This window comes from Pseudochaenichthys georgianus, chromosome 10 (assembly GCF_902827115.2).
Source record: "Pseudochaenichthys georgianus chromosome 10, fPseGeo1.2, whole genome shotgun sequence".
NCBI classification, from domain to species: Eukaryota; Metazoa; Chordata; class Actinopteri; order Perciformes; family Channichthyidae; genus Pseudochaenichthys; species Pseudochaenichthys georgianus.
This window is the reverse complement of record NC_047512.1, coordinates 15674296-15695515: the sequence shown is the minus strand read 5'-3', so window position 1 is coordinate 15695515 and position 21220 is coordinate 15674296. Positions and strand designations below refer to the sequence as shown.

The 21220-nt window shown below is 41.9% G+C and overlaps 1 protein-coding gene across 1 annotated transcript; it reads right to left on the bottom strand.

The window, feature by feature from the left end:
- Window positions 1-560: 560 nt before the first annotated feature.
- On the bottom strand, window positions 561-20570 carry slc9a6a (solute carrier family 9 member A6a). The gene is made up of 16 exons (XM_071204614.1): window positions 20032-20570; window positions 17933-18132; window positions 16178-16255; window positions 15969-16045; window positions 15714-15826; window positions 14952-15057; window positions 12922-13062; window positions 12681-12787; window positions 12025-12113; window positions 8359-8472; window positions 6431-6542; window positions 6077-6230; window positions 5359-5389; window positions 5192-5277; window positions 4150-4255; window positions 561-3560 (listed from the first exon to the last, which is right to left on the bottom strand). The coding sequence occupies exons 1-16, from the start codon at window positions 20324-20326 to the stop codon at window positions 3288-3290; spliced, it is 2082 nt and encodes a 693-aa protein (XP_071060715.1). The 5' UTR covers window positions 20327-20570; the 3' UTR covers window positions 561-3287.
- Between the last annotated feature and the right edge of the window lie 650 nt (window positions 20571-21220).

Below are 21220 nucleotides of genomic sequence, written 5' to 3'. Positions count from 1 at the left end.
GTTAACTTTCCTTTAACCAGTTCCTTCCACGTTATCCCACAGCAATATTTGACCATATTTAAAATCTTGTAGGCTTGGGCCATCTGCCACATTTGAAGGATATAATGGTTAGAAAGCGGTTCTTAGCAAAATGTCCAAGAGTTATGCAAATTAAATCACATGTGGCGCTAATCTCCTTACATATTTCTTGTGGATGGGATGATCCTTGGAGCTGGACAGCTGCGTTCTTACACTGACATGCAATACAAAAGGAAACAAGGTAAATGAGGAGGCCATTAGAGCGAGGGCTTTAATCAAAAGCACAGGCTTCTGTTTATTGACTGTTGCACGCACATGAACAGGTGAGAGGATATTTACACAGATGTAACAGTCAGTACCTGCAACACAGAGGAAGAGAACATCACTTCTCTCTCTCTCTCTCTCTCTCACACACACACACACACACACACACACACACACACACACACACACACACACACACACACACACACACACACACACACACACACACACACACACACACACACACACACACACACACACACACACACACACACACACACACACACACACACACACACACACACACACACACACACACACACACACACACACACACACACACACACACACACACACACACACACACAGAGAGAGTTTGCAGTATAAAGATAGAGTGGACTGTCTGAAAACACAAAGCACAGCAGGCCTCTTTGGTCAGCTACTTCAGACAGGATTTCCAAAGATGAAAGTCGATCACAAGTCACCATTCAGAGAACAGAGAGACGCTGGCAGAGCAGTACGCAAACACCAACATTTCAGCTTCTGCAGATTTCACATTATTTCACATGTCAGTTGAAGACCAGGGGCACACACAGTGAAAGATGAATGATGCATGCTCTGTAGAAGTCGTGTCCACAGCATCAAACTAACACATGTACCTGAATGGTGAATGGATGAGATGAAACAACAGTATAACATGACTTCTATATATCCTTCTCTGTGGTCACTGCAATGTGGAATGAATTATTTACAAAGAAATATCAATAAACCAACTCTACTGATCAAGATTCATTAAACTCATTTAAATTAGCTAATTATTCAACAACCTCTCAAAACATAAAGGAAAATCATATAAAAGCAGCTGTGAGGAAGAACAATGAAACATTCTTCAAGCAAATGATTCAGCTTTCTTTTTTTCATAATCTCACTGACACAAAATAAAATGAAATAATAGCACGGACAAAAAGTATAAAATGGTAGAAAGAAAAGAGTTTCCTGGATAATGTGGTGTCAATAAGTTGTGAACACTTTCCATTAGGAGTTCCTGCACAGCAGAAGATAACTGTGGAAGGAAAAGCAATATCTTAAAGTCTTCTCTTCCTTCCACCTCTGTATCATCACCAACACACGTCCGACTATCCCTCCCCCATTTTTCATTTTTATCTTATATAACTTTCACTCTTTTAAGAAACCCTTTAATCTTCTCGGGCTTCCATTTTGCAAACACCAACATTTGTTTATTCAGCTCACCAAGACGATAGACCACAAAACGGTAGTGTTAAAATAAGTCACCACGTTCAAACTGTTTTTTGGCTTCTGTTAACATCAACACAGCGTTGCCACGGTGACACCCTATCAACACTTCCTGCAAGACCCAGTAACAGCTGACCGACAATCATTAACCCCTCAAGATCACAATTGTGTAGAGCAGAGAGAAACATCCAGCACATCAACAACTCATGTTGTTCTATTCTTGTCATAATGATGAACTGCCGCAGCGCCAAGCTTAATATCAGAGATACATTGATTAGGATAATAATCAGGAAGACTTTTCTGTCTTCTTCACAGACTGTATGGTCCTCATTAATCTTATCTCTATTGTTTAGTCGATTGACAAACAAAAAATGTTGATAATAATTACATTTTTTAACAAAAATGCCACACATTCACTGCGTCCAGCTTCTCAAATCTAACCATTTGCTTATTTTTCTTCGTTTTCCATGAGTTCAAAGTGAATATCTATGGATTTGTAACTGTTGATATGAAAAACAAATCAAGCTTAATCGTATTCAAAAATGGTGAGTTAGTGTGCTTCCCAGTAACATGGTACTACGTTCTTATCATTGGTGAAAATGACTAACCAATAACAGTTTCCTTAAGAGTCCAGTTCATCTCTGTTTTTTCAGCTTCTTCTAATCAGAAGATTTTCATCCAAAGTCTTAAATTAATGTACGATTGAAATAGAAAATGTATGCACAAAGTTAAATGTTTATGACAAATGTGACTCGGCTTAAAATACTTAAGCTCTGTTGCAGAAATAATACAAAGGTCGTCTTCATTCTGTTTTCACAAAATGTCCAAATGCAGGACAGAAATGGCACAAATCTTTCTCTTTTCATTTAGATCTCGGAACAACAGCCCTTCAATCTGCTGTGAGCGACATCAGCTTCTAAAATAAGGTGTAAAGTCCCTCTCTATGTCACAGTCAAAGGTCATTGGGAGAGATCAACAACTTTCACTGCATCAGTGGCATCACATTGTTACAGACTATGTACAGGCCAATAGCACAAACTGACAGCCCAAACACTCACTGAGTATATTGCTACCTTATGGACGGAGATGTCTGGATAGTTTTTGTATTTTCTTTTCTTTTTTACAAAGGAAAACTACCGCCCATCCTGAACTGGCTCTGCTTACAAGAGCTGATCATGGGTTGTCAGGCTTACAACTACAATTCCCAGGCACTTGATTGTAACAACACGTACAGTAAAGTCGTCCACTGGGTCAGCAACATTCAAGGTCAGACCCAAATCACAGAAAGCCCTCAGCCTCCCATACGAAGAAAAAAACAAACAAGCATCCTCAGCATGCATATCAAAGTTATAGTACTCTGGTGATATAATGTACATCCACAAATAAGCTAGTGGTTGGTACACACTAACACATGCTGCTAGACCTCTGCAATGCTACAGCAAGGTGACTGACACACCGCTTTAAGCCAAACTAAGATAGTTGAATATCAAAAGAAAGAATTGCAAATAAATAAGTCTATATTACAATTATGGCAGATGCCAGAGAGGTGTGAAAAGAGCAGAGCGAAAATGAGGTAGGGACATTGATTCGTCACGAGAGGAAGTGATAAAATGAAACCGGGAAGAAAAAGTGTGGGAAGAAGAGGAATGAGGCAGGAGGAAGAGGAGGAGTGTCAGGTACTGGTCTTTGCTCAATGGCTCGGGTAAGTGTGAGTCGGACGGTTTGTCTGGGTCTGCTCTGAAAGACGGCCTTCACATCCGTAAGCGGTGGTGGGGGTCTGTGAAGGGCGGCTCCGAGTCGTCCATGGGCAGCACCAGGCGCGTGCCCCTCATCACCAGCTCGTGGTCTCCGTACGTCAGCTCTCTGTCCAAGTCCTCCGAGGTGGAAGCGCCCACAAAGGCTGGAGCTCCACTGGTGTGGGACCCTGACGCGTCCGTGCTGACCGTGATGTCACCGTAGGTCAGGTTGAGGTCACCGTCTGTCAGGATGAGGTCGGAGTCGTCGTCCTTCAACTGGCATTCATTCTGGGGAGAGAGGAGATGTCAGACACTCACACAAACCACAAATATCGTGCAAGATGCTATTATAGCACTCTATGAGGCGGCAGTGGCTCAGTCTGTAGGGACTTGGTCTTGGAACCGAAGGGTCGCCGGTTCACGTCCCGATCGGACCAACAAAATAAAAAGATGGAGTGAGCTGGTAGCTGGAGAGGTGCCAGTTCACCTCCAAGGCCACTGCCGAGGTGCCCTTGAGCAAGGCACCTAACCTCGAAACTGCTCCCTTGGCGCCGGGTACCTGGCAGCCTCTCTGCTCTGCCACCTCTCCTATCTGCATGAGGTTGTGTGTGTGCATGTATATCCTCCCCTGTGGATATGAGTGGGGAAAGTGTATCTTCTATATTCATTTTTTTCTTCTTTCATTTTTTACTAATAAAAGGTTGCAAATCTGCTTAGTGATTATTCTCGCTCCCTTGTCTGCCCTGTTAAATGTCTCAACTGAAATGTTTTTGCTTCATGACTCATCAGAGTATCTTTTTGTCTTTGGTTAAAACAGGATACAACTTCACAAACACAATACGGCCACACATAGCTCCCGTATGAACCCCTGTCTGACCTCATAGGCCTGAGGGCTGGTGAGGAAGCGGGCGAGGGGTCCGCAGCAGGGGGGCAGCGTGGCCGTGAGGGGGGGGCCACTGTGAGTCAGGATGGGCTTCACATAGCTGGAGAGGGGCTTGAGTCAAGGACAAAATACATAGACAACAAGCACTAAAGGAGAATGGTAAGACACAACAAAAGAAAAAATAATATTCCTGTATAGTGTGATTAATAAATGCTGACAGTGTATTAAAAAGGTTAAAGGGCAAAATCCAAAAGGTAATTTAATTAGGTCTTTTACATTAAAGGTGGGGTAGGTAACTTTGGAGAAACCAGCTCGAGTGTGCTAGAATTTGAAAATACACAGCCGGAACAAATCTGCCACTTCCTTACAGAGCCCCTCCTCCAACACACACGAACGCGCACATGACCAATGAGGGCACGAGATACGTTTGTGCACAGATGGAAGGCTGACAGGCAGGTAGCCATCCAGTTACTTTAGCCGGGCCGGCTAAAATGATTGGTCGTGCTTTTTACAGTACTACGGCTTCCACAGATGACTTTTTTTAATGGATTTTTTGTCAAAGCACTTCAGATATTCATCGCTATCGGGATGTTAAGAGCATTCCATGGAATATAACAACAAGCGTATCTCGAGCCGGTTTCTCAAACTTACCTACCCCACCTTTAAAGACCTTCATCCTACCCAGTTATTAAAAGTGAGTCATCTGTCTTCCAGTCTGTACATGGTGCTCCCTCTGCTGACTGACGCTGAGAACTACTGATACATCTAGTAGTACTCTCAGTACTCTCAGTCATAATTTATTCTTTATCCAAACCAAAGGCTTTGTAGTTTTTGCCAGTTTTTAATACTGAATAACATTCTTGTTTTTGTTATTCTGTTTCATGACTGATTTCAACTGTTTTCTTTTTTACAGACTACTTGTATAAGTATATATTTTTTTAGATTTCCTGTCAAGTGAGACAAGAGACAAAATAAAAGTATGTTTCTTGAAGTTAAAGACATTGATGAAAACCAATCATCTGTCTTAGAAGGATACTTGTGGTCAAAGTTGTACCACTTTCTGAAGAGCCAGGCACTTTCTTGTTTGGTGCTTCTTCTCTCTGAGCCGTCAGTGATACTCGACTGTAAAAGCACAGAAAATGTGGTTAAGCTGTATTCCTACAGTCACATTGAAGCAATAAGCATTTCAACGGCCACACTTACTGAGTTATCTAGATCAGAGTCCACTCCCACTCTGTGGAAGAACAAACAAGCAGATGTCAGTCAGTTGCAAGTATAAACTGTGAAGCGTGTTTCCCCCGTTTAGCAAGTTCCTGAGAGGAAAGGCTGCGCGTGCTGTAAAAAAGCTTGAGCATTCCCCAGAGCCAAAGGTTAAATTGAATGACATTTAGAGTTGTAATCCCAGGAAAAATGTTAAACATGGGGGTCATGAAGTCTGGACAAAAGCAGCATTAGAACGTTTCTCTGACGTTATCAGAAATACCCTGACACATTAAACCTCTCCAATGTTCAAAAATACTAGCTGCGAATCCAGTTTGACCCAGGAATAATAATAGTAAACGTTATTTGCATAGCACCTTTCATGCACAGAGCAGCTCAAAGTGCTTTGCCGAACAAAAAGAAAACATAACAACAATATTAAAATAAATACAGAACAAGATAAAACATCAACAGTGAGCCTCATTAAATTCCCTTGAAGTAAAGCTGACAAGAAATTAAAATAGAAAAAAAATGTTAAAAAAAGCTAAACAGAAAAAATACATTAAAACATGGACAATGATACCAGTGAGGATTGAAAGTTAAACCAAATCAAAAGCCATATTAAAAAGATAGGTTGTCAATTTACTTTTAAACATTTCAAGGGAGTTTGCTGTTCTAAGATCCACGGCTGGAGGGTTCTACAGGTGAAGAGGAGACATACCGTATGTGCTGGCAGGACAGCATCTGGGTGGTGCCCCCTCCACAAACCCAAACAGTGAAGAAGACCACCAGCAGAGTGGTGGTGAACATCATCTGACGGGCGTATGTGGCCGTGTCCCTGATGGACAGAGCGAAGGTCATCGCGCCTCGCAGTCCTGAAGGGCACAAACAAGGAAGTAAATCAAATCAGGTGACAACTGTTTAAATCCTGGTTGGTTATCTTTCACTAATCCACAGTGAGCTGCAAGAAACTAGGAACGGTTTTAGAATTCTAAAAGCCTCAAAAGGTGTCATTTTCACACACATTTTTTTACCCTTTTATGAACATGTCCTCTCCAATCTGTAAACCACTAACCTGCGAACATCATCATGTGCTGGAAGTTGGATCTGATCTTGTTGCGTCTGCCCAGATTCAGAAGCAGCGACAGAGGGTAGATGTTTGCAGCTCTTCCAATGAACACAGCCACCTGGTTGGGAATGAGGTTAAGGAAAGGACAACAACACAGAGAGCTACTGAAGTCTCCTCACTCTTTGCCAAACATATTTACTGCTTCTTCAAATCAATTACCACTTGGTGGTTGATGGCAATACCGTGGGAACATTCTTCTTCTGCAACTTAAAAGTGCTGAAATTAGTGTCGGGTCCAGATTCCTGCACTGATACTTACATCTTACATGGTGTGATACACACCATGTAAGGTCCTGCAGGTCACCCTTGAAAAAAAAGAGATCTTTTGATCTCAAGGGGCTTTCACCTGGTTAAATAAAGGCTACAAACAATACACCAAGTTATGCCCCAACCAGAGATGGAGTACTCGAGTCCTGGACTCGGACTCGAGTCGGACTTGAGTGCCGATTTTTGGGACTCGTGACTTGACTCGGACTCGCGCACTGATTGACGCGACTCGGACTTGGACTCGTGAATTCTCGCACAGGATGACTTGGACTCGGACTCGTGAATTCCCCCCCCACGATGACTCGGACTCGACTCGTACATTGACGCTCCGACTTGGACTCGGACTCGAGCACATTTTCTCTGGAGTCTGATGTCCTCTATCCTGTATGGCGAGTTCACGTACTGGGCCCCGCTGTTCCAGTCTAGAGATGTCTACAGACATACCCCGCATCGTGCTGTATGCTTTCACACATTCTGCTTCCACATTGGAAAAGAGCAGCGCAAAATGCTCGTTATGTGGAAACAATATAGAAGAGAAGGCTCCGTAACACATTACTCTAAGGATCGAGTTCAGACATATAGGCTGTCTTGAACACTATCATCAGAGTAACGTGATCTAATCAATAAATAAAGATTCAGCATAACACGAAAGCACATGGCTACTTAACATGCATAATGACATCATTTTGCATGCTAAGTAGCCATGTGCTTTCTGGGGCTAAATCTTTATCGGTAAACTGATTTAACCCGTAAAAGTTCCTTCAAAATAAGAGTCCCAATCTTATTACTATCAAAATAAAAGTGCAAAACGAAAACTTTACCATAGGAAAATATTGGCATACAAATATAATCACTTCTCTAAAAGGTAACTCATTTTAAATATAGTTTATTTATATATAATAATAATATTAATATTAGAAATAAGCTTTATATTTGTATAGCACCTATTACAAGAATTGTAGCCAAACTCGCTTCACAGCAGTTCAATAGACAGGATAACAGCAATGTAGAGGAGCAGCTACATTTCAAAACATATATCCACGAAGATTAATACATGAAGACTTGTGACTCGGACTTGACTTGGACTCTTCTTAAGTGACTCGGAATTGGACTCGGACTCGAACACAGGTAATGATGACTCGGACTCGGACTTGACCTCTTCTTAAGTGACTCGGAATTGGACTCGGACTCGAACACAGGTAATGATGACTCGGACTCGGACTCGACTTGGACACTCCTTGGGTGACTCGGACTTGGACTCTGACTCGACTACGACTCTCCCTTGGTGACTCGGACTTGGACTCGGACTCGAAGAGTGGTGACTCGAGGGTGACTTGGACTCGTGAATTGGTGACTTGACTACAACACTGGCCCCAACCCTGGACATTTTCAAAAAAGCCCTCAAAACGCACCTTTTTACCAAGGCTTTCCCCACTGTATAGTTAGTTTAATAGGTTTATTTTTCCGCTACTTCCCCCTTAACCTGTCTGCCTTTTTTCCCCTACTCCCCCCCCCCCCCCTACCCGACTTGTAAAGCGACCTTGGGTTTCCTGAAAGGCGCTATAAAAATATTATATATTATTATTATTATTATTATGCAAAAGATACAAAAGCTCCCACGATGAACATGGGATTGAAGATGTGGCTCTGGAAGGTGAAGAGGGCCAGGCCCATGTAGGAGAAAATGAAGTTCTCTGCCAGGAAATTCAGCAGCTCGAACAGCTGCAACATAGAAAAACAACATCAACTGATTGAGATAAAAGTAACCAAATAGGCGCGTTCACACCGCAGTACTTTTCCCACTTTAGTTCCGATATAGTTCCGAAATGTTGCGTTCACACCAAAAAGAGCCGGAACTCAAATTAGTTCATGAGAACCTTTTTACCCCCTTTTCCGTCCCTGCTAGAGAGCAGGTACTTTCGTGGGAGAAAAAGGTTCCTATGTCTGATTGGCTGGGCGGATTGCAAACCACGCCCCGTAAAACTCCCAAAAAGTTTTGTGAAGCCGCCATTTTATTATCCTCGCATTCCATATTAGCATTATCCCAGCGCACAAACGCAGAGAGACTAACTTATGGCAACACAAAAGAAAACATGGGAGCGGTGGAGATGAGGAGGTGTCGGCGTTCTGGCGATTTACTCGGAAGGGACTTCGGGTGGCAGTACACGCCGTGAAGTTGTTTGCGGCCTGCCAGTAAACCCAAAGCAGAAGAAGAAGTGACGTCAGCGGCTTCATTTGGCTAATCCACCCCAGGGACTTATTCCGGTGTGAACGCGATCTGTACTTAGTTCATGAGAACTAAAGAGTTCTGATTAACTAAAGTGGGAAAAGTACTGCGGTGTGAACGCGCCTAATGACATTCAGAAACACAGGTGAAGAGCCTCAGCTCACCTGATGATTTGCTCAACCACCTCAACTCCACCCTACTCACCTCCCTCAACACTTTAGCCCCCCTCAAAAATAAAACTGTTACATTCAAGACCTCCTCACCCTGGTTCACACCCGCACTGCGTAAAATGAAGCAGCGAGGCCGCCAACTTGAACGTCTTTCAAAGAAATCATCCCTCACAGACAGTCCATTACATAAGCTACAAACTCCATCTCAATGCATACAAAGATGCTCTTATTGCCGCTAAATCTGCCTACCTCTCCAACATCTTCACTGACCCCTCCCGTAACCCCAGGACCCTCTTCTCCACAGTTAACAAGCTCTTCAAACCCCGTGCTGATAACCTCCCTACTTCTACTTCCGCTACTTGCAGCTCATTCCTCCAGTTTTTCGCAGACAAAATTAACGCCATTAACCACTCCTTCTCAGCTCCATCTGATATACAAGCATCTCCCCCAACCTCCACCGCTACCATTTCTCCCCCCATCTCCCTTGACCTCCTGACTCCTTCTCCCCAGCGCCGCCTCTCCCAGTTCAACCTGGTTACCCCACTTGAAATACTCCATCTGATCGGTTCCTCAAATCCCACAACCTGCTCCCTTGACCCTCTACCCACTCCTCTCCTGAAGTCCTGCTTCCCCGTCCTCTGCCCCTATCTTGCTAACCTTTTCAACTCCTCGCTGTCCCATGGAACCGTCCCCTCTGCCTTCAAAACTGCTGCCGTTACTCCAATCCTCAAAAAACCTGGTCTTGATCCCCCCCTCCCTCACTAATTACCGCCTCATCTCCAACCTACCATTCCTCTTTTTTTTTTAAATATATTTATTTGACAGGGACAGTGCACATTGATTGACATTTCTGTAAATGCGCCAGAGTTAGCCAACAGGCTATTTTTCGTCTGTAGTCCCTCTCAAAAACTCTTGAACGCATTGTAGCCAAACAAATTCACTGCCATCTCCAAACCAACCAGCTTTATGAACCCCTTCAGTCTGGATTTCGTCCTCACCACAGTACAGAAACTGCACTCGTCAAAGTCCTCAATGACCTCCTCACCTCTGCTGACACTGGTTCCCTCAATATTCTCATCCTCCTCGACCTGAGTGCAGCCTTCGATACCGTGAGTCACAACATCCTGCTCACCCGACTCAGGGACATTGGTATTGAAGGTATTGCACTCAGGTGGCTCCAGTCCTACTTCACTGAACGATCCCACTTCATCTCCCTCCCCAACCACTCCTCTGCCACAGCTTCAGTCACCCAAGGCGTTCCTCAAGGATCAGTACTTGGCCCCCTCCTCTTCATCATTTACATCCTCCCCCTCGGTCAGATACTCCGCCACTTCAACCTGGACTTCCACTGCTATGCTGATGACACTCAGATCTACCTCAGCACCAAATCCCTCCATAACCCACCCCTTACCCACATCGATTCCTGTCTGACAGCTATTAAAACTTGGATGCAACATAACCTCCTCAAACTGAACAGCAACAAAACAGAACTCCTCCTAATCGGCTCCAAATTCACCCTCAGCAAGGTCACTAACATAACACTCACCATCGATGGCACCATTGTTTCCCCCTCCAATCAGGCACGCAACCTTGGCGTAATCTTTGACCCCACCCTCTCCCTCGAACCTCACATCCGCCAAAACCTCATTTGTCCACCTCTGCAATATTGCAAAAATCCTACCCTCTCTCACCTGCCCCGCTGCCGAACGACTAATCCATGCCTTCATTTCCTCCCGCCTTGACTACTGCAACTCACTTCTTTACGGCATCAGCACTACATCCCTCAACAGACTCCAACGGGTTCAAAATGCAGCTGCACGTCTCTTCACGCATACCAAATCATGGCATCACATCACCCCAGTCCTCAAAGACCTCCACTGGCTTCCTGTCTCCCATCGCATCAACTACAAAATTCTGGTCCTCACCTACAAAGCACTCCACCATCTGGCCCCCCCTTATCTCACAAACCTTCTCACTCCTTATCAACCCCCACGGTCCCTCAGATCCACCGCAGCCGGACTCCTATCCATTCCCATATCCACACTCTGCAGCTTTGGGGACAGAGCCTTCTCAGCGGCAGCTCCTAGGCTCTGGAATTCCCTCCCCCATGATCTCCGTGACTCTGAGTCCCTTACAGTCTTTCAGTCCCGCCTTAAAACACATCTTTTCAACTCTGACTACCCATAAGCCCCCCCCCCCCTCTCAATCAACTTCCTCTTGACTGCCTTTTGATTTTACTATACTTACTTACTTGTTTGCCTGTCCTTGTTTGTCTACCCTCCCTCATACTGTAAAGCGTCTTTGAGTTGTGAAAAGCGCTATATAAATAAAATGCATTATTATTATTATTATTATTATTATTAAGAGATTCAAAATACACCTGGATTCCTTTGCTTTGACCGCAGTGGAGCTTACAATTTCAGTGCATGTACTAATGCAGTTATTTTGTATCAGTATACTTGTAAAGAAGTCACCTTAACACTTAGAATAACACTGTTAAGAGACATGAGAAAAAAGGGTTTTAGCTTAGATGGAAATGTAGATACACATTTTGAGGTTAACCAGGAATGTGGAGAAGAAGAATTATATAATATAAAATGCCGTTCGTCTCTTTTTTAATCTATCAAATCAATAGATCAATAAACAGGTGAATTGAAACGAATACATCAGAAAGTACATAAGTGCAGCAAACCTATTACTATTGTACAATGTTAAAGTGTGTAAATGTACAAACGTCTGATAGCTGTGTGATACTTTTGACTTGTAAAACAAAGCCACTAATAAAATGCCACCCATAATTCTTTTTACTCCTCTCAAAATAAACACAAACATGGAGGAACAATAGAAACAGATGGAGCAGTGGTGTGCAGGTCTGACCTGTTTGGTTCTGTCCTGGGAGTCAGGAGACAGGTTGTTGAAGGTGTAGTGAGCCTGAGTGATGCCACAGAACAACACCGCGACCACACCTGCAACACACCAGAGACACGGAGATACAGAAGATTATTACTTATACATAAACATCAACTACATTCCTGTATGTAAATTACTGTATGTTGTATACTTTGCAATACTGTGTACCATATTACTTTATTTTAGATTTGAATATATGTTGCCCCTTATTTGAACTTGCACAGTTGTTATGTCTTAGTCTGTCATTTTGCCTTTACTTTTGCAAATGTCCTTGTTTTTAAAATACATATTTAATGAGCACATTCAGAGGGATACTGCATTCCAAGATGTTCATTGCCAAAAATGGTTAACTGAAATCGTTCTGCAGATGAACGATAATAGAAAAAAGTTAAGTTACAACACTTTGATGATATTGAACATAAATATTGAATTTAGATTTTTAATTTGAATGTAGCTGCAGCAGTTCGTGCAACTACATTTATAAAACAGGTTTGTATAATTTCTCAATCTTTTTTATCTGATCCTTTTTTATAGAATGGCAACCCTTTAAATTACAATATACTGTATATTAGCTCGGCTGTTTTAGTGACGTCTTTCAATATTTGTGTGTGTGTGTGTGTTACCTGTGAAGCCACAGGCCTCAGCGAGCAGGAACGTGCTCCAGGACATGAGGAAGAACAGAGCCGTCTCCAACAGCGGGAAATCCCTCAGTTTAGTGAACTTAGTGACGTACGGACAAGAAGTCAAGGAGTTTAACAAAGACACTGCAAAATCAATTCATGTTAAAGCATCTATGAAAAGTGTTGGGAGACAGCTATGTTTAAAATATTAATTAATTAATACTTAAATGAGAGAAAAGATATGAGAGCAGTGACGACTCCGGTGGCCACTCCGAGAGCGAAGGAGCCGCTGAAAACCCCGATGAACATCCCGAAAGACTTCAGCAGCGCCATGACCTCGAACGTGTGGCTGTTGTCCCCTTGTGGCTGGTACGCTACAATAGACCTGATCAAAAGAACAGTTAGAGAGAGTAAATCATATCAACCTTTAACAAAACTCACTTCACAGCTTATCAAACTAAAGTAAAGGAAAATGCAGAAGGCTTGAACAACATGATGTAACATCCTAACCTGGTCTGTAAATAGCAAACTCCTCGCCTAAAGTAGGTCTCTCTCTTTTTTTTTTTTTTTAATATCTTTTATGCTTTTCTATTTCTTTATTAGATACAGCTGAAGATCAACATTAGAGGGCGAGAGAAAGGCAGCAGAATGCAGGTCTGCAGTAAAGACCCAGCCTTAGAGCAAGGGGAGCAGAGCAGTCAATCAAACACATCACACTTCTTATGATAAAGATAAAAGCAGAGCAATATAGAATTCAGAGTGTTGGATCGAATGTGACTCAGTGTTAATAATCAACTTATAAAGTGGCATGCTTAAACGTTACCGAGTGAAATTGCAGTGTTAAACAGTAAAGATATGTCATCTATTCTTTCGACTGCATGTATGTAAGTTGATGCTATGGTCAAGATATTTTGCTAAGATAGCTTGTTATGGGTGGCTTCACTTTGTACCTACAATACACTGAGAACATTATCTGTATTGCTTTGGTATTTGTTGATTCTGACTGGTGGTTCATATAAAGTGAAGTGGGTGCATGACAGAGTATAAGGATTGATGTGGGGCTTGTCTTTAAAATAACTCAATTAAATTGTCAATGCCTTTAAAGCCAATATGCATCGACTATCTCCCAAAAATCTTGTGCCGGGTTGGAACAATAGATGATGAAACTTAATAAACGCTCTGGTCTTGCTAACGTTTTTTTTTTGACAAACATTCAACATCATTACTTGCAGTTTTCTTTCTACAAGGTTAACAACCATGTTTTCTCCGAAGAGAAAGACTACAGAGCTACTTGTTTGAGTTTATGAAAATGTCTTTATAACACTTCCAATGTTTGAAAGGCTGCTCATTGACATATCTGTGTTGTAGCTACAGTGAACTGCACGGTATTAAAGATGACATGTGTAATCCATCGACTTGATGTCAGGTGGTAGTCAACACTGAACCATCATCCAACCAAACGAACAAAAGACATATTTAAAGATCAAGCCTCGCATCAAACCTGGGTCGAATATCTTTAAACTGGCTGGGGTGAGAAGGATTTTATCGCAGCAAAATTACTCAAAATTCAGCACGACAGCTATTCAAAAAAGTGAAACAAATATTCTGCTGAGGTACTTTTGCGATAAAATGCTTTGAAAGGGATATATATATATATTTATTTATACAGTCTACATCCACAGCCCCCACACTCACAAAACAAATCACCAGGAATTTTGTCTCTAAGCATTCCTGGCACCCTGCCTTCTCTCTGGCTTTTGTATATACAGTATCTCCCAAAAATAATAGGAATATGAATGTGCTGACTCAAACACCACAAAACCATTTACAAGAAACCCCATACTATGAATAAATGCATCTCTGGTTGAATAAGCCAGAGTTGAGAAAACAAATGGCTGGTGATTTGTCATGTTTGTCCCAAGGCACCGCAAAGGCCCACAATGCCATGCTCCACTTAGTGCACCCGCTCAGTGGGCCGGACTGAGTCTCGCTGCGGGGACCGGCGGCGGCGGCCCCTCCACTGCGCCTGATATTTATAATTATGTGGAGTCCAACGTAGAGGAGGAGATAAAAACGAGGTTGGACCACCTTGTGTTAAGCATAGCGTTAATGAGAAAATGATATTATATAGGTTAGTTCAAAGGTCACTGCGGATCGATACAAAGGCATGACTTGCACATTTCTCTCATTGGAGCAGCTGTGTGTGCGTTGAAGATGGACAGGGTTACATGCAGACTCATGGTTCGAGAGTGATGTGATTTCAAGACAACTTACGAGGACAGAACCACGGCAACCGCATCGTTCAGTACGCTCTCTCCGAACAGCAGAGCGTAGAGATCCACGTCCACCTGCAGCTCGTTGAAGATAGCCAGGACCGTCACTGTGAACAAAAAGAACACACTCAATCCCTCTGGTCTTCTGCATGCTAGAGTAATGTTAACAGCGCACGTCAAGAATTGTGTCGATCACATACATTCAGTTCCAATTCACTTTTTATTATAGTCCCTTTACTGAAAATAGAAAAAACATCAAAATGTGCACTGACAGACTTTAAACTGCAAATTAGGAAAATAAAATTAAGGAAATAAAAAGACAAAAATGTTTTTCCAAGTTTTTAGAACACTTGTTTGTGTTTTCTGAGCTTTTTCCTTTGCCAGTTTAAAACACTTTTTACCAGCTGTGGATCACATCTGCATCCTCCCTTTGCATTGTGGGTAAAATAGTGTCTATCAAAGCAAAATCCAAGAACTGGGCAGCTGTAAAAGACATGATGCTGATTGTTCCAGTCTGAATGCTAGTATATTGTATACAACTTTGACAATTTTTGTTGTCGTACTTTTTCGTTTTGCTTTGCTTTGCCATAAAAGAACGACAAACAATTAAAATGTATGATGAGTTGCTTTGTCTTCGACTATTTGTGAGAACCTTTACTACATGTTTGGAGCAATTCAAGACATAAAAGTGACTCCAGGTTATAATGAGTGTAACTCATGTAAGCAAATTCAAACTTTGAGGACTAAGAATAAGCATACGCACCGGGGTCTGTGGCTGAGAGAATGGCTCCGAAGAAAAGACAATCGGTGAAGAAGAAGTCTCCACCCAGCTGTCCCACCTGCTTCATCAGCAACACACAGCCATACATCAGCAGCCTGGCGGAGGGACAGCAGGTGGTTCAGCACATCATCATAAACAACACTGACTTTATTGGCGTTAAAGACTGACAATTTAGAGACATGTGGGAAATCAGAATGATGGATGTCTCTTTTAGGTTTTGCAAATGAACAATCTTACCCAATAACAAAGCAGGAAACAACTGTTCCCAGGAAGGCGTAGGCCAGGATGGATCCCATATTAAGGAAAAAGTGTCTCTGAAAGAAAATGAAAACAAGTTCAACTTCATGAGGAGAGGACAGTATGCCATTAGGAATCAAATGTGGTAAAAGTATTGTACCCATTGAGTTCATATGCAACAGTGGAGAGTAGCTTAAATACTACTGTACCCTTTTCAAGCTGTAGCCAGCATGGAAGATGATCGGAGGTAGGAGGATATTGAAGAACACTTCAGGGTCAAAGGTCACCTGAGTCACATAAAAAAAACACAGCATCACATTATAGTTGTTATAATTCTAATTGACCAATAAAAGAGACTACTTCTTTAATCGATACTATTTGGCTGATGCATTTTGGATGATTTAAATAAATGAATTAATCATAAACGGCACATCTGGGACGTCATGAACGAGCTTCCAGGGGCCTATACTGCGAACCTGGTTCAACCTAACCTAGATATGTTTGAGTTAGCCGGTTGGCCTAATCCAAAACATACGCGCTCTCGCTAAACTGTACTACGACGCTGGTTATCAAGTGGATCGCTCAAGCCAGCCGTGTCCTATCTAGTTAGGTGCGCGTTCACATGAAAGGGGTGGTATCTGGAGCAGTCGACCAATCACAAACATGGAGAAGCGCACTGACAGCGCAGCGTCATACTTCCTGAATGAAAAGTGAACTTTAATACTAGTCAAAAATGAAGAAGTTAAACTTTAAACATCCATGACTTAAACACTTTATCCAGGATAAAAGCCACAGAGCTGCACCTGCAAGGTGAATACAGCTGGCAAAAGAAAAAGTGTTTGAATGCGTACATTAACAGGTTTATGATATCACTGCCCCGTCTAAAACACGATCTGACTTCAATTACATTTGTCTCGAGTGTTTTGTCAACTTATGTGTTGCTTAAAATAATACTTCTGCATACAGTATGTGACACTGTGAGTGTTGCACGGCCAGATACGGCTCAGCTGACTCAGATAAGGAGATATGTGATACATTATGAAGTGATATGCCGCAGACTGTACTTAATGTTACTCTGATCCGGTTACTTATGTTGTGGCCGATATTTAAGTAAGCTTTCTTAACGCTAATGTTATAATAGTCAGATTGCTCTGAAGATGGAGGTGATATTCTATTCATGTTCACGTTCACACAGTCGGTGATTTTTGCCGGCCGCCTTTCCTGCGACGGCAGTTTTTCTGTATTTCCTTTCTCCTGTAATATGACTTGATCGCTTTAAACTCCGCACACTGAGCTCTGATTGGTCAGCAGGCGGTGCTTTCACTGAGTTGAGCTCTTAGCCTGCAACCTAACCTGGTCCCGACCAGGTTAGCTGCTTAGCATATATTACCATGGAGATCTAGCCTGCTAAAAAGAGAACCAGCTTCGGATGACCGGAAAGCCGGAGTTTTCCCTGAATTTAGCCGGCTAAGCGAAAATCCTGCTTCGCAGTATACCCCCCTGGACAACAGGCAACAGATTATTATAATAACAAAATATCAAGCATGGACAAAGGAGAGAGCTTTAACATAGACATAGGTCTGAATCAATGCTATAATAAATCTTTATTTGATTTTGTTGAATACTAAATTTGGTATAATTCATGACAGAAGACATCTGATGGTGGAAAACCTCCTCTGATGGTGCTACGGCACTGTTTTGTTTACACATTTGTTGTTTTTGGGGTATGATTGTCTTAAAAAGTAGGGCACCTAATGGTCCCAGTCCTCAGAGGTGCACACTGAACCACAACATGCTAATCATGGCTCCAACAAATCAAAGTGATCCTTAAGCAAAGTCATTCATTAGAATGTGTTACGTTCTTGTGAACAATACAGTAAGCATTAGCGGCACTTTACAGGTTGTGTGGTAAAACATCTAATGTCAACCAATCAAATATTTCAAACTCAATTGATGGACCTTACCTTCCTCAGCATCTCATTATCTTGTATGTCGTTGACCTCGTTGGCACCGATCTCTCCTTTCAGAGTGTACTCGTAGAATTTGCCACTGACGTTGACCAGCAGGGTGGCGGGGCTGGCGTTAACGTGGCAGCTCATTGTGACGTTGCTAATGTCCCGAGGAACATGGATACCATAGCGCAACACCGCGCCAACAAGTACACCTAGTGGGGGAAAATAGGGAGAACGAAGGGGGAAAGTTCATTTATGTAAGCTCTTTATGCTACCAAGTCCAACAAGGAAAATATACAAGGAGAAGTTAATAGAGAAGTGGATGTATGGTGTTCATGATTCTGGGACTGCCTGGTTTCAGGGAGGCATCAAACGTTTTAGCAAGATAACTTTGTGGTAACCATTTGAACAAAAGGCAACTTCCTCGAAAATCCAAAACTCAATGATGGCATACAATCAGTGTAGAAATGACATGTAACAAATGAATTTGAGAATTAATCCAAAAATGCAAAGCAAAGCACAGCCACACAGGTATCGTGCTGTGGTTTTAAGCTGATTATTGACTTTAACTCTGAAGAATGTTGAGTGAAGCTATGCTGTGTGCCAACAAATACAAATACTTATCAAAATAAGAATGTCGCCACCTGACAAAATTAACCTACAAGAGAGTACAAGATGTCAAGCTCTGACTTTGAACATGCCCACACTTTTTAAGAACATGTCGGCCTTTTTAGAACCAGACATTTTGACTTCTCAAGCAGGCAGAGATTACCCTGTTGTGGATGGCTCTGTGCCATTTAAGTTCTCCAGTGTGCCAAACCAGTGAGCCAGCAAGGCAACAATCCTGGAACTGACACACTGTTGTGATTGACTTGTTGTGACGTTGTTGTGGTTGCTGTTGTTTTAAAGGGTTATTGTTTAATAGTTTGTACTGCACAATATATACTTTGTTATCTTTGTTTTGTGTATTTTCCTACTATGTCCAAAGGTCTGCTGTGAAAAAACAGGCTATACAAGCAAAAACATATTTGCAAGTTAAACATAATTCTACAACAGCATGACCAACTTCTCATCCATTCATAAACTTATTTAGTTTAGATTAAATAATTTGGTCAACTACCTAGAAATGCCAGTGAGTGGTGTTTGTCCAACCAGGGGTGTTGTTGTTTTTTCAGTAAAGGAGGAAACAGTCAGTCACACATTGTGCAGCCTGCCAGACATGATGTGTGTTTCGAGCTCTTTTACTAGACACCACAGTTTAGAGAAGTGACATTTTGGGACTGCTTTTCAATGCAACGGGTGGCAAAAAAACCACAACAGCTGCCTGGATGTAATTTTCAAGATCAAGCAGGTTGATGTTTATACTGCCGTAACAAAGCTTGTTACCTTATAGCATATATCTGGAACCATTATACTGCTATACCCAATTAGGTATAAAACAGGCCACCTAATATCTCTATTAGGCCCATTATCGGAAATTTGTTATTTTCCTCACATGCCACTTTAGCATGTCTCTGAATGCTTTTCAATGTTATAGTCTGTGGTGTCAATCTATGTAGAACGCTTTAGACGTGTTGACACTCAGTCAGTGTTTCCAATACACAGTTTGTTCATCCCATTGAACTTGAAGTAATGTCTAGAGTGATGTAAAAACAAAACGGCAATATTACAAGTATTCCCTGAAAATATATCAAATCAGATCAGATTTGTTATCAAGATTGGGTATAGATACATATCTTAATATATGATACTATCACCATACTACTCAAGGTAATAATACAAGATGTCTGCAGGTTATTGTAACAGTGTTAGTTTTACATTTGGCAGTAAAATAGTTATACAAATTGGTTTGACATTGTCCTTTAGGAGGAAAGATTTCTTCATCTGTTTTGATTTTTGATTGATTTTCTTTTGCAGTGTATAGTTTGCCTTATGTTCTTGTTATTTCCTTCAGTCTCCTGTTATTTCCTAAATGTACCAACATGCGCCACAGCTTCATATCTTATTTCCGGGGATTGTAGAGCAGATCTAGTTATTGAAATGCAACCAGTCACATCATCATCATCATCATCATCATCATCATCAGTGGAGAATGACGGTGAGCATCTCACCGTAAATCATGGCCAGTCCAGTTTCATGAAGAAACCTGAAGCGCCTGTGCTTGAACAGCCAGATGGTGAGGATGGTGAGGGTGAGGAGCATGATGAAGATGAGCAGGTCCGCGGTGTCCTGCCTGTGGCTCTCCTCAACCCTTTTCTCTGTGACGATGTTCTCCATGGCACTGTCCTCCTCCAGAGAAGATGCTGCTCGGCAAACACAGATGCTCACAGACACACTGACTAGCATGAGCAGCCACATCGTCCTCGTTGCCCTCCAGGCGCTGCTGACAGTTAATTTAGACACCATGACGGCTTTTTTTGCAGTCAAATGCTGCAGTGTCGTCGTGGATAAAAGCAAACTTTGTCCTAATGTGCTTCACGAACTGGGGGGAGAAGAGAGCAGAAAGACGACAGCAACAGAGCAGTCGATTCCGGCCCGGAAGTGAAAACTACTTTTTTCCAGAAAGTGTTTAATGTTTGTTCCGATGTAAAAGCACCATGTCATGATGTCGCTTGTTAAAATAAACCCTTGAACATAATTCTCAGCCTATGTGTAATTTATCCAACTTGTGAATGAACAACGACATCTATTTGGCCTTTTTAAAATTGGGTGTTTCCATATCTGGTGTTACTTGTTCTAACTGAGGACTCTTATTATGAAATCTACTGTTTTCATTATTGTTTACAGGAAGTAAAAAATAAATAGCTAGTATTAACTAGTTCTCTTATTTGATCAACTTGGCACTAATATGTGCGACATTAAATGTGTTGTTTAATACAACACATGTTGTCAAAAATCGATAAAATACACGTTTTTGTACCCAGTGCGTTATTTATCACCAGCCACTACTACCACATAGTACAACCTATGAATACATCTAACATCATGAAAACAGATAACCGTAATATTAAAGTTTTTCTAAACACAATATATTTTAGTATGATATGTTCCCTGTTGTACATCCATGTATTTCCCCCCCGAAACACATCTGTCTAACAAGTCTCGCGATACAGACAACTAGACGAGACTAAATGTGACGTTCGGAATGATCGGAAATTACACACAAGCTAATGTGGTCCATTGTTTTCTCTGTCCAGTAGAAAATGTGATTAATTTAATTTGATTGAAGAAGTGCAATGAAGTGTATACTGGATAGTTAGTTTGCAAGTCGAATACAATACCAACAAAAGACAATGCTGT

Excerpts from the sequence above, each read along its gene's own strand:
- slc9a6a (XM_071204614.1), bottom strand. The coding sequence starts at position 20,326 with ATGGTGTCTAAATTAACTGTCAGCAGCGCCTGGAGGGCAACGAGGACG. Across the intron at positions 12,114-12,680 it reads TGAGGCCTGTGGCTTCACAG|GTGTGGTCGCGGTGTTGTTC; the intron begins GTAACACACACA and ends GGTGTGTTGCAG. Across the intron at positions 4,256-5,191 it reads TGGTACAACTTTGACCACAA|CTATGTGAAGCCCATCCTGA; the intron begins GTATCCTTCTAA and ends GCCCCTCTCCAG.